This window comes from Euleptes europaea, chromosome 21 (assembly GCF_029931775.1).
Source record: "Euleptes europaea isolate rEulEur1 chromosome 21, rEulEur1.hap1, whole genome shotgun sequence".
Taxonomy (NCBI): Eukaryota; Metazoa; Chordata; class Lepidosauria; order Squamata; family Sphaerodactylidae; genus Euleptes; species Euleptes europaea.
Genome location: NC_079332.1, coordinates 751,876 through 765,094, shown reverse-complemented (window position 1 = coordinate 765,094; position 13,219 = coordinate 751,876). Strand labels below are relative to the sequence as shown.

The following is a 13,219-nucleotide window of genomic DNA, read 5'->3' as shown; positions in this document are numbered from 1 at the left end:
CTTTTGCCCGCCCTGAATCTACTACTGCCCATTGACATGACTCGCTGCCCTCAATCATCAGTTTGCTTTGACACTCATGAGGCCAGAACCTCCAAACCAGTGGGCGCTTTCAAACATGCCGGATAATGCACTTTCAATCCACTTTTAATGCACTTTGCAGCCCAGTTCTCCTGACTGGAAGTCCAGACAGCCTGAGGGTGGCGTGTCTTGGAATACATTCCCAGCATTGTCTGCCTCACTCAAGGTTTCCTTGGCAAAAAGTCAGTGTGGAAAGGATGGGAAACGAGCTTTAATCCACTGTCCAGTTTAGTTCATTTGGGATTCGAAAGGTTGTTTGTTTTCAGCCGTGTTTTTCCCCAGAGGGATGTACAACGCGTCGGATTAGGCATACTGAGCATTGTGCACGCGGCCATGTTTGAGGTCCCTGGTGCTCAACTTGTTGTTGAGGATGTTGTGGTGGAGATGCATCTAATCAGCACTCAAGCAAATCCATGTCCTCCCTTTGGGATTCAGAGGTTCAAGGAGGATATTGACAGATGGGAACGAACAGAACCAAGAGCTGAAGTTTTTGGAAGGTGGAAGATGCCGGGAGAGGCTGAGAGACCCCCTGAGTTTTCACTTAGAAAGGGAGTAGATGAGAGAAGGGCAGGACAACCAGGGAAAAAAGGACATTGGAAAAAGAAAAGGGGATTTTTATCTGCCTCGTTTTCTGGAGTTGGGCTTTTGGAAAGTAAACAACACAGATCCAGCTGCAAGCGCGAAACACACATTTCCTGGACTCCACGGTGGTTGGCATTTGTCAATATACTTTTAGTAGTATACAGCATATGTTTTATTTATTTATAATCAAGCCTTTCCCACATAGGGTTCACGGCATTGTCCTCCCTCCTCCATTTTCTCATAGCAACAGCCCTGCGAGGTAGGTTAGGCGGAGACAGTGTGACTGGCCCAAGGCCACTCGGCAAACTCCCTGGTAGAGCGTGGGTTGATGCCTCGGTCTCCCAAATCCTAGTCCGACATTCTTACTGCTGTATCAGAGTGGTGCAGTATTGTGTAGATTGAAGTAGTGGAAGTACTCATTGTGAGATTTGGACAAGGACAATGCTGTTAACAATTTGTTTTGTTGATTTCAATGCAAGATGGAAAGCTGTCCCCCCCCCAGAATGATTGGAGCGAGTGCTTAATTGTCTTAATTATTTGCATTCTTCTTGCTCCCATTTGCAGCTCTTCAAGTATTCAGTCCTCAAGGGGCTCATGTCTACCGAGAACCATCAAAATTAATATCGTGCTATTATAATGTATGAAAACCAGAAGCCAAAACCATTTGGGCTGAAAGTTAATTCCTCTCAAGGACTATTAATAGGGGTCTGGTTTTCATATCTGAAGTTGTGTATTATGAATTTGCATATAATTTTCATGGGCCCCAGTGGAGCTGATGAACACGGTTTATCTGCCTTATTCTCATTCAGGCAGTTTTGCCTTTGAACGTGTAAAGAGAAAGAAATAATCGGCTCTCGTAAAAATCCACAATCTGTGATCTAGATGCTTTGAGAGCTGGAAAAGCAGAATTAAGTGAGTCAAGTGTTGCATTCTGTGCTCCCATGCGGAAGCCGCATTCGGTCACCTTTCCAAATTGGTCTTTGCCCTCCTGTCGATCTTTTCCCCAAAACAGATAGCCAGATTCCTGTAGGCATTCATTGAGAAATATCACTTTAGAAAGAAATGTCATTTTGAACCGATCCCTCCTGTTAATAGGACATTGGGGTTACAAGCATGATATAGAGGTACACCCAAGCCAAGGGTGGAAATCTCTTTGTCTTTGAGCTGAAGAGGTTTCTGTATAGAATCATAGAGTTGGAAGGGACCACCAGGGTCATGTAGTCCAACCCCCTGCACAATGCAGGAAATTTACAGCTACCTCCCCCCTACATCCCCAGTGACCCCCTACACCATGCCCAGAAGATGGCCAAGATGCCCTCCCTCTCATCATCTGCTTAAGGTTATAGAATCAGCATTGCTGACAGATGGCCATCTAACCTAGTCTTAAAAACCTCCAGGGGAAGGAGAGCTCACCTGCTCCCAAGGAAGCCTGTTCCACCGAGAAACCGCTCTAACTGTTAGAAAGTTCTTCCTAATGTCTAGACGGAAACTCTTTTGATTTAATTTCAACCCATTGGTTCTGGTCCAACTTTCTGGGACAACAGAAAACAACTCAGCACCCTCCTCTGTATGACAGCCCTTCAAGTACTTGAAGATGGTTATCATGTCCCCTCTCAGTCTTCTCCTCTCCAGCCTAAACATACCCAGCTCCTTCAACCTTTCCTCGTAGGACTTGGTATCTATCACCGATAGCTAGAACATGCTTGTTTATGTGATTGTTGGTGGCTAATCGCTCTTGAACGTGTTCCACTTACTTGGACATGACTGGAGAGAAATGGTTTGGAAACATGAATTTCCTGGGTACAAGAGAGAGTAGTTAGACTTCTTTCTCCACTTCCAAGATCCAAACAATATAAGCTCTTCATTAAGTGCCACCTTTTCATGGAGGAGATTTAGATACCGCCCAAGGCAACCTCTAGAAATCTCTAGAGGTTTTGGCCAACGGGGAGGCAGAATTGTGTCCAATCAGGCACTCACAATGTGATCACAAGCCCACAGTCTGAAATGAGCTCTAAGTCAATTCACGGTGATCTCTGATGCGGCAGGCCCAATTTCTGATCCCGCTTGCGTCAGTGTTAATCGGGTGTAAGCTCTCAGTGCCTTTGTGGATTAATGTTGGAAGTATACCAATATTGGAGCCCTCCCCAGTCGCTTTGTCCTTTTGGCGTGAGTTGCGTTTGGGCTGTAGGTGACCCTGGGCAGTGGCCTAAGTTGGCCATCAGATCACTGGCCAGGCATATGGCTTTGGGGAAGGGCCGTGGCTCAGTGCTTGGCATGCAGAAGGTCCCAGGTTCAATCCCCAGTGGCATCTCCAGTTAAAGGGACTAGGCAGGTAGGTGATATGAAAAGACCCCCGCCTGAGACCCTGGAGAGCCGCTGCCGGTCTGAGTAGACAATACTGACTTTGATGGACCCAGGGTCTGGTGCAGTAGAAGGCAGCTTCCTGTGTTCATGTGTTCAACTCTCTTTCTTAAAAAAAAAAAAAAAACTTAAAGTGTATTATTGTTTTGTAATGTACAATATGAAACTGTTCCCTCTCCTAAGCCCACCCCTTCCCTAACCTCAAGCAAGGGAGGGGGGGGAGAGAATGGGAAGGAAAAAACGACGGAAAGAAAAATCAAGAAATAAAAACAAGAAAAGAAATGGAGGGGGAAGAGCCCAACCGTATCCAAACAACGCCCGTCTTCCTGCCCCGAACTAGATAGCCTCGGCACCATGCAAATTGCAATCAAATCACTCATTGAATGCCATGGCCCGCCCTCCGTGCCCAGGTTAAATCCCTTTGCTGCCAGGCTGGGATTCCAGCATCCTTTGCCCAGGGGCAAGATCTTGATTGTTCAGGTAAGACTCTGTTCCTGTGAGAGCTCAGGGACAAGTCATGCTAAGTTAGACAAGTAGCCTGGCTAGCCTCACCTCAGGCCGTGATAGCAGCCAGCAGCACCCGTGGTAGCACAACCGGGGACCTTGGGCCAGTCACTCTCTCAGCCTAATCTACCTGGCAGGGTCGTTGTGAGGATCAGAGGGAGGAGAGGAGAACCATGCAAGCCGCTTCAGGTCCCTGTTGGGAGAAAGGTGGGGTACAAATGATTTAAATAATAAATAATAATGAAGGGATAATTTATGTTGATGCAGTCGGGCTCATCTCCCAAAGAGCACGACATTTATTTCTTTACTTCATTTATACCCCACCTTTCTCCTCATTCTCCTCTCCTCCAGGGGCTGTGGCTCAGTGGTAGAGCGTCTGCTCGGCATGCAGAAGGTCCCAGGTTCAATCCCCAGCATCTCCAGTTTAAAGGGACTAGGCAAGTAGGTGATGTGAAAGACCCTTTTCTGCCTGAGACCCTGGAGAGATGCTGCCGGTTGGAATAGGCAATACTGACTTTGATGGACCAAGGGTCTGATTCAGTAGAAGGCAGCTTCATGTATCCTGACAATCACCCTGCGAGGTAGGTGAGGGTGAGAGTGGCCTGAGGTCACCCTGTGAGCTTCTGCAGCAGAGTGGGGATTCGAACCTGGTTCTCCCAGATCCTGGTCTGACCACTCTAACCACTACACCTTGCTGAGCCTCTAGAGCAGCCCCAGGGGTAACAAGATCTTTGAACTGAGGAACCCATGTGGCTTTCTTCCTTTCTTTTGCAGGTAAAAGGCAAGAGGAGAGGAGGAAGACCAGCTCTGAGGTTAGTGAGAGAGCATAGAAAAACCCTAAAAAACCCTACTTTTGTGCAGTTTGAGACGTGCCTTTAGTGTACAAACCCTGAACAGCATCAGTCTTGGAGGCAATTTAGTGTTGACACTCCATACAGATGTGCTTACTTCTCCCTCTGCTCCAAGTGCCACATAAGAGATCTTTGTGGAGGAGACTAAGCACATTGTGCTGCAGAAGAGTGCTGGGACGCCATCGGCTTAGCCGGCACAATGTGCTTGGGGTCACATCCCAGCATCTCCACTTAGTAGCACCTTAGAGACCCTTGCCCATGCCTCTGGGAGCAGGTGGTACTGAAATAGATGGGGATCAGTCATCTGGCATCGCATGCCTCACACAAGAGTGCAAATCTGTGTCCCCAGGGCTGTACCATTTCGGGATGCAAGCAGGACTTGTGTGATCGAATGCTCCAGAAATCTTGCTCTTGCAGGGGAAGGAATTTGGGGGGGGGGTGTTCGTACCAGGACGTTCCGCCATGTCCGAAATCCGGCCGCCGTCTGAGCCAAATGCAGATTGTTGTCCTCGGTGGGAACCCAGCTGTGGGTTTTGAGAGGCCAGACTGGCTGAGGGTTTTTGCCGTCTGATTCTGGAGCCCACAGGCACCTGGGGCTTTAGTCAACTCCCCCCCCCCCACTCCTGACCAACAGGCTTCCAGATTTAATCTTTCATTTCCATAAAGTCAAAAGCGGCTGCTGACTCTCCCCACCCCGCACCCCCCTCTGGCAGCACTTAGAGGGATTTGAGAGTCAAATGCTAATGCCCCCAAGAGAAACTATGCAAATCAGGGCATGGGAGAGCCTGGCTGGCCCAGAAGGCCAGTGCTGCTTCGGAGAAGCCTTACAGATGCAGAGTGGAAGGGCCACGTTTGACTTGAGCTGGGGTGCCAACCTCCAGGTGCCGCCTGGAGATCTCCCAGTGTTACAGCTCAGCCCCAGGTGACAGAGATCAGTTCCCCCTGGAGAAACTGGCTGCTTTGGGGGGGGGGCTCTATGGCAGTATACCCCAATGAAGTCCCTCCCCCCAAAATCTGCCCTCCCTAGGCTCCACCCTCCGAATCTCCAGGCATTTCTCAACCCAGAGTTACGAACCGTTATCTCATTCACAGTAGGCAAGGAGACCCCACCTGGATTTCCAAAGCTGCTTCTATCCCTGTATAAACTACCTAAGTGAAGTTGGGCCTGCAGATGAGGGAAAGACTTGCCAATGGGTCTTCAGAAGGGAAATGGACGTTCGGGGGCGTGTAGCTCTGAGGCCGCAGGGAAAGAAACAGCTGGAGCTTGGGGATTGTATAAAACAGCCAGCGTTTGGGGATTGTATAAACTGACCAATGTCTTGACTGTCTGTGGCCAGGGAAGTCCAGGAGATGCCAAAGGGCTGCTGGCCCCAATTCCTGGCAACATCAGCTGTTAACATCCAGATTTTAACACCTCCTACTTCGCTGTAGAGGACTGCCAACTTTGTAGTCAAGATAGAAATGTACGAGATATGAGTTCAAGGTTGTGGCTCTACTCATTGTTCTGTTTCGGTTTCAGAACCGAGTTGACTGCCGCACCCCCTCCGTGCTTGGCAAGAGGAGCCACCAAGAGAGGCCTCCATGGATGAATGGGAAGCACCCCAGTGGAAGAAGGAAATCGAAAGCCTTAAGTACCAGCTGGCTTTCAAGAGGGAATTGTCCTCCAAAACCATCCCGGAGTGAGTATTCCCACAAACCACCTTCTCTCTTCCTTGGGGGGCAGTAACTCCTCCTGCTTTTATTCAGGGGGCTCGTTATATTCCACACATGCAGTGAAAGCGTGGGGCACAGTCGTGTGGAGTGCACAATTATAGCTCTTGGAGAGAATTTATGATTTCGTTAACTATAAGCTCTCAGCAAGTTCCTAGCCCTCATGGCTACAAAGACCCCTTTACCGTGGAGTAGGCAAGGCCTGGTAGAAATCCACAAAAACTAGAGAGGGACTGGAATGGTCCAGGCTAGCCTGACCTCAGCTGCTAAGCAGGGTCGGCCCTGGTTAGTACTTGGATTGGAGACCACCAAGGAAGTCCAAGGTTGCTATACAGAGGCAACAGCAAACCACCTCTGTTTGTCTCTTACCCTGACCTGGGTGGCCTAGGATAGCCCGATCTCAGAAGCTAAGCAGGGTCGGCCCTGGTCAGTATTTGGATGGGCCACCTCCAAGGAATACCAGGGTCATGACACAGAAGCGGGCAATGTTAAACCACTTCTGAACGTCTAGTCTTAAAAACCCCATGAGGAGTTGCCATATGTAGGCTGTGACTTGGTGGCACTTTACATACACACACATCTCTATTATATCCCAGCCTTTCTTCAAGGAACTCTGGGGCAGCACATGTAGTTCTCTGAGACCTTCCTTCCAGTGCTTGCGACTCCCAAAGGGTGTTTTAAAAAATAATAATACAAAGACTTTGATTTGGAAGGCTCGGTGTTCACACTGACGTCAGCAGAGCCCATTTCGGTTTCCCTTCCCTTCTAGATTCCTTAAGTGGATAGAAGACGGCATCCCAAATGACCCGTTCCTGAATCCAGAACTGATGAAGAGCAACCCCTGGGTGGAGAAAGGCAAATGTGTCCTCCTCTAAACCTCCCTACACACACCCCGTTGAGAAAAATGGCTTCCCTTCGATGCTCAAGCGTGCATGACGGCTAGCTTGCCTGTTACCTGGTTGTTGCTGGCTTCCCTCTAGGGCTAAACCGATTTCCCGCTCCTCTTCTTCCTTTGTGAGGGTGGCCAATCCCATCTTTCCCAGTTTCCTTTCTGGATTAAAAACAGGGGCATGGCTTCCCGAACATGCTGGCCCTGGTCGCTCCCCCTTCCTTCCCCCCCAAATCCTCAGGAATGGGGCTGTGCTCTCTGGGGCAACAGGGATGCATCTAGGATTCCTTCCCCCTCCCTCCCGCCTGACCGCTGTGGCGTAGACTCCAGTGAGGGAATCCTGGTGCATCCTCTCAGGAGGGTGTCACTGCCCCTAAATGCGGGGAGGAGTCAACCCAAGCTGGGGATTCCCGTCTTGGGTGGGCTTCAGGGCCCACCGTTTGGGCATCGCTGGCCCAAGGAGGTGGAAACACCCCTCTTCCTTGGCGTGGCGGTCTGTTATTTTGTCGGAGGAATCAGAAACCAGAAACAAAGTCGTGTGAATCCCGATGAACCCGGTTGTCACAAAATAATTCTCTTTCCTGTAAACCTATTTTTTCTGTCTTTCGGTCTCTCTCTTTTTTTGAGGAAACTTGTAAAGGAGCTCAAGACTTTTTTAAAACATTTCAATGATTTTCAATACTTTTTTTTGTATCTTGTAGGATATACAGTTTTGCAGTTTAAAACAAAAGCCGAGGAAAAGTGACACGTTTGTAAATTAAATAAAGAAAGCAACACTACACGCGTGTTTCAAATTTATTATTTCGTGTTTCAAATTCACCATTTTTTACAAAAAAGTATTAGATTAAAAAAGAGAGCAAGATTAGCGTCCCAATTTCATTGCATGAGGCCCAAGCAAATGTTTTTTTTTTACTGGGGGGCAGGCTGTATATACAAATCTGAGTGTTTTATCACTAGAGCAAATCCTTAATGTAAATATTCCTCCGGACGGCGTTGGATACACCTTCGTTAAACCGGAACCAGACGTCGCTCTCTCCGACAGCCCTCCCGACTTGCTTTTTGGTGGTGTTTTTTTCAGGCCCCTGGTTGGCTGCTGGAAGGAGAATTTTTTTTTTTAATGGGGGACTTTCATAGTACAAAACAAGAACCGGAGGGGGGGGGATCAGGGCTGCCAGGCTGGCCTTCATGATACAAGCGAATCTGTTAACAGAGAGCCAGTGTGGTGTAGTGGTTTGGAGCGGTGGACTCTGATCTGGAGAACCGGGTTTGATTCCCCACTCCTCCACATGAATGGCATTCGCTTATCTGGTGAACTGGATTTGTTTCCCCACTCCTCCACATGAAGCCAGCTGGGTGACCCTGGGCTAGTCACAGCTCTTAGAGCTCTCTCAGCCCCACCTACCTCACAGGGTGTCTGTTGTGGGGAGGGAAAGGTGATTGTAAGCCGGTTTGATTGTCCCTTAAGTGGTAGAGAAAGTCAGCATATAAAAACCAACTTTTTCTTCTTCTTCAGGTAGAGAGATTTGTCACCAAGCAGTGTAGGATCCGTTCTCAATTTGTGCGCAACGAGATTCCAAACCGCAGAGCCGGTGAGCTGTATTTGTAGTAACTATTCTTCCATCATAAGGTAGTAGTGCTACATTCAATTAACTGATTCAGAGCCAAAAAGATCACTCACAAGCTCTAAGACTCTCTAGACAACAGCCAGATTATTGGTAACTTTTCTGTGTCATTGTACCAGCCGCCTACCCAACAAGAATCTTGGAGAACCTGTTCCCTGAAGGGCTGTAGAATCTCTGGGTTTATTCCCAGCTAACTCTTATCATTTCTGCCAAAGGGGGCTCCACACTTGCGGGACCCTCAAAATTGGCCACACACCCAAGAAGAGTCCATCCTCCACAGGTTTTTCTTTTTCAGTAGGAGGGGTTTGGGGCAATACGGCACCCCTTTTCCCAAACGCACCTACCTGTCGAAGGGGACACTTTCTTCTTCACAACGACACGGCCAAAGAAATCGGTTTCCGGCTGTGGAAAGGAACAGAAGCTGTGAAGAGGGGGTGGCAAAGAGGTGAGCAATTTTATTTTTTGGCCACGCCTGGCTCTCTGGCTACTTTTGTGGGTTCCTATTTGTGTGCTTCGGCTGCGACTTGACACTTTACACACACATTTGTGTACTTAAAAAGTTGGCGGAGACGGAAAGTCACTTGCCCCCTTCTGGGGTTGTGTTTCCTCCCCGCACGGTCAGAGGAGACACTGCTTGGTTTCTTCTGCAAGTCCCTGTCGGCAGGTGGCCTCCAATGGACCAGGGCCAGTTCTCGAGCTTAGTCATGCCACATGGATTTATGGAGGGTGGATCGTTTGAACATCTGAGAACACGGGCTTTGGGCAAATTTAATGTTTCCAAAAACAACCCCTCCCTTTACGTTTCACCTAGAACAGGTCAAAAATTAGATCCTGGACGAGTGTGTTTGTATTATTTGGGTTTTAATACACCTGATTATTAGGGGTGAAATCTGATTGAAATGAAGTCCAGATGTATCGGAGATCGGCAAGTTTTATCTCACATCTGCTAATGCTGCCGGCCTGCTCTCTCCGCCACCCCGCCGCCCATTAAAGTGATTTCCCTCGGAGAGGATTATGGGTGCAGCTGGCTTAGGAGCTGCTTCTGTCGTTTGCAAGAGCCAGCGTTTGGGGCGGAGGAGCTCAACCAGGAACCCAGCAGTTGTTCTGCGGCTGGGGGAAAAAAGAGTCCAGGGTTCCCCAACCTTTTTGAGCCAGCGAGCATCTTTGGGAATCGGGCACGGGGTGGTGGGGGCAACCACAAAATGGCTGCCTCAGGAGGCGAAGCCAACCACACAATTTTGGGGAGGGAAGTTATGCACTTCAGGCAGAAGCACTGCTTAACAGGATGCTTTTAAAAAATATTTTCTTGCATACACACAAGTATACATATCGAGCTAGCTCAGAAACACTCCTCTGGCAGATCTCCAGTGGTCAGAATCTTTACTGGATCCACCCACTCCCTAAAACATTTGGTGGCAACACGTTGCAGACCCCAGGTGTGGCCCAATGCCCCAAATCCGCACACTGCAGGGGTGCAGTCCTCCCCACCCCCCCACTCTCGACAGCTTATCACCTTCTCCTCAAACGTGGCTCTCTTCACAATCTTGTCCAGCCGTTGCTCATGGTTCTGCACCTGGGACTTGGACTCGGTGCTTGGCTTCTGGTCCCCTTCTTTGGCCGGCCGACTCCCCGCCATCTCCTAGAGGAGGAATCATGGAATCATAGAGCTGGAAGGGACCACCAGGGTCATCTAGTCCAACCCACTGTACAACGCAGAAAAGTCACAACTACCTCTCCCACACACACACCCCTAGTGACCCCTACTCCATGTCCAGAAGATGGCCAAGATGCCCTCCCTCATCATCTGCTTAAGGTCATAGAATCAGCATTGCTGATAGATGGCCATCTAGCCTCTGCTTAAAAACTTCCAGGGAAGGAGAGCTCACCACCTCCCGAGGAAGCCTGTTCCACTGGGGAACCGCTCTAATGGTTAGAAAGTTCTTCCTTATGTCTAGACGGAAACTCTTTTGATTTAATTTCAACCCGTTGGTTCTGGTTCGACCTTCTGGGGCAACAGAAAACAACTCGGCACTATCCTAAAGAGCAAGATGCGGACACAGAGAAACCTCCAGAGAGGATACAAGGCTACCGCTGCCAGCCTTCCATCCTCCGACACAAAACAAGAACTAGAAACATGGGCATATCAGGATACATCCGCACACCGCTTAGCAGACTGATCCTCTGTTTAACACTGAAGAACTGAAATTTAATTTTCAAAATTTTCCTACTGCTTTCTGTAGATTCCTAAATCACACCCACTAGGTAGACTTCACAGCAAAACCAACGCACCATTTCCTACTCTGATGGTGTGACCACAGAACTGGCCCATTTTTCTGGAGCCCCCCCGGAATGATTCCCTTACCAGCCGGCCTGTTTTAAGCCAATTAAAGCTTCAGTTCTCTGCCTACTTAACCAGGAAGCAAGCACGCTGGGACACAAGGGGAACGAACTTCCCAGAAAAGTGCCAGGCTATATAAAACCATGCCCACCCCCACCCCCCCGTGAAAAAAACCATTGACCTAATATTGTGTAGTTTAAAGATCTGGTGTCAAGCTGTGAAATGCTGCTCTCTTGTGGACAGCAGAGTTCATAGAATCATAGTGTTGGAAGGGACCACTAGGGTCATCTAGTCCAACCCCCTGCACAATGCAGGAAATTCACAACTACCTCCCCCCACACACACCCAGTAATCCCTACTCCATGCCCAGAAGAGGGCCAAGGTGCCCTCCCTCCCATGAACTGCCTAAGGTCATAGAATCAGCATCGCTGACAGGTGGCCATCTAGCCTCTGCTTCAAAACCTCCAGGGAAGGAGAGCACACCACCTCCCAAGGAAGCCTGTTTCACCGAGGAACCGCTCTAATTGTTAGAAAATGCTTCCTAATGTCTAGATGGAAACTCTTTTGATTTAATTTCAACCTGTTGGTTCTGGTCTGACCTTCTGGGGCAACAGGAAACAACTCCGCCCCATCCTCTGACAGCCCTTCAAGTCCTTGAAGATGGTTATCCTGTCCCCTCTCAGTCTTCTCTCCAGGCTGAACATACCCAGCTCCTTCAACCTTTCCTCATAGGACTTGGTCTCCAAACAAAATGGTCTTCCATACAAAATGTGGCGTTATGGTCCACATCTCAGCAAGCCTAAAATCCAGTACCTGGCCCAGAATTTAGGCCGCTGGGACATGGGTCTCACTTTAGGCCACATTTTCCTCGGGGTAGGGACAGAATACCTCTAGCAGTGGGAAAACTCTCTTCCTGGAGAGTTCACCTGGTATATTACACTTCCTAAAGAAAAATCAGGACCCCCCAAAAGCCACTCCTGTAAAGATTCTACTGCTGCGATCAGTGAGCTAGGCTTTTAATAGGTTGGGGGGGGGCAGGGGGAGATTGGGGGTTCTGTTGCTGGGTTGCCCCCACACCGCTGCCTATAACAGATGCGCGCAAGCTGATCTGGTGGAAATGATCTTAGACTGGCAGCGGGGAAGCGCCTGGGTGGCAGCCCATGTTTCATCTCTTGCGCCTAAGCACACATAATGCTTTGCAGGATTGGGGCTCCATCAAGTCAAATGAGGCCCAAGAGCAGGTGGGGGATATTTAAGCCCTGGCCTAAACAGAGAGCCCTGCTAGGAAGGACTGTAGCTCAGAGCATCTGCTTGGCATGCAGAAGGTCCTGGGTTCAATCCCCCATGTCTCCACCCAGTCAGCTGGCTTCGATGCTACCTGTCAGATTGGGCCCAGAGGCCCTCAGCTACTGAGTCTGCCCCAAGCCCTTGCTATTGGAGCCACGGTGCTACCTGGCTGGAGTTGTGCGCCTGGAGAGTGGCTTCCATCCGCCTCATCTTTTCCAGCTCGATTTCTCTCGCGATGAGCTGCTTGGCCTGGTAAGTCAGCTGCTTCCGAGCAGGGAGGTCTGGGAATCGACAGATTTCTTCCACGTTTCTGGGGTTTGCAAATCCAGGGCAAAGGAACAATCAGGAAAAAAAAAATCACAAACCACGCTCCAAAGAACCTATGAGCTCCAGTATCAAAATATAGTATTCCAACAGCATGTTTTAAAAAGGATATACAGTTTCTATATATTTAAGAAGAAGAATCAGGATTGCATGCAAAAGTACAGAAAGGAGGTTAATCAATGCATTCCCAAGGGAATTTAGACACATACCGCCGTGGGTAGATGTTGTAGCTTTATTGGTCCTTATCAGCTCCAAGCAGACAGTAAGCAAGAATTAAGGGAGAACGACTCTAGACATAGCTGCTGAGAACTACAGAATGTACCAAGCAGGACAGGAGAGAAATCTGCAAGAAGCTGGCGCCTGACATTCAAGTCTTAAACGCAGAACTTCAAGCAAGAAACTATTTTATTTCAAGTTTGGAGTTGGACTAGATGACCCTGGAGGTCCCTTCCAACTCTTAAGTTTCTATGATTCCAAGTGTGGACTTTCAAATCAGAGCTGAATTAAAACAGGCAAGGAATTCACAAGACAAAAAGTGACTTCTGTAGACATCTCTGCCCAGTGTTTGGATTAACTGCACATCATGAGGACTAGAATCCTGCACTTTGAAGTTAAAAGCCGACAAGTTAAAACTTCTTTGGGAACAGGCAGATTAAATCCATCTCTAGACATC

The 13,219-nt window shown here is 48.8% G+C and overlaps 3 protein-coding genes across 3 annotated transcripts in view; 1 reads left to right on the top strand and 2 right to left on the bottom strand.

Moving 5' to 3' along the window:
* The window catches only part of LOC130492405 (serine/threonine-protein kinase PLK1-like), a 26,139-nt gene extending 16,562 nt beyond the window's left edge, over positions 1-9,577 (bottom strand). The window contains exon 1 of the mRNA XM_056866153.1: positions 9,574-9,577. The gene's annotated coding sequence lies outside the window, so the exon portion shown is untranslated. The remainder of the gene's footprint in view (positions 1-9,573) is intronic.
* On the top strand, positions 5,908-6,968 carry GNG13 (G protein subunit gamma 13). Its single transcript, XM_056866157.1, has 2 exons — positions 5,908-6,055; positions 6,856-6,968. The coding sequence occupies exons 1-2, from the start codon at positions 5,958-5,960 to the stop codon at positions 6,959-6,961; spliced, it is 204 nt and encodes a 67-aa protein (XP_056722135.1). The 5' UTR covers positions 5,908-5,957; the 3' UTR covers positions 6,962-6,968.
* The window catches only part of CHTF18 (chromosome transmission fidelity factor 18), a 20,143-nt gene continuing 14,845 nt past the window's right edge, over positions 7,922-13,219 (bottom strand). Inside the window, 4 exon segments of the mRNA XM_056866152.1 lie at positions 7,922-8,068; positions 8,942-8,999; positions 10,111-10,236; positions 12,388-12,532. Of these exon segments, the coding sequence (XP_056722130.1) occupies positions 7,929-8,068; positions 8,942-8,999; positions 10,111-10,236; positions 12,388-12,532 (469 nt within the window). The 3' untranslated portion in view covers positions 7,922-7,928.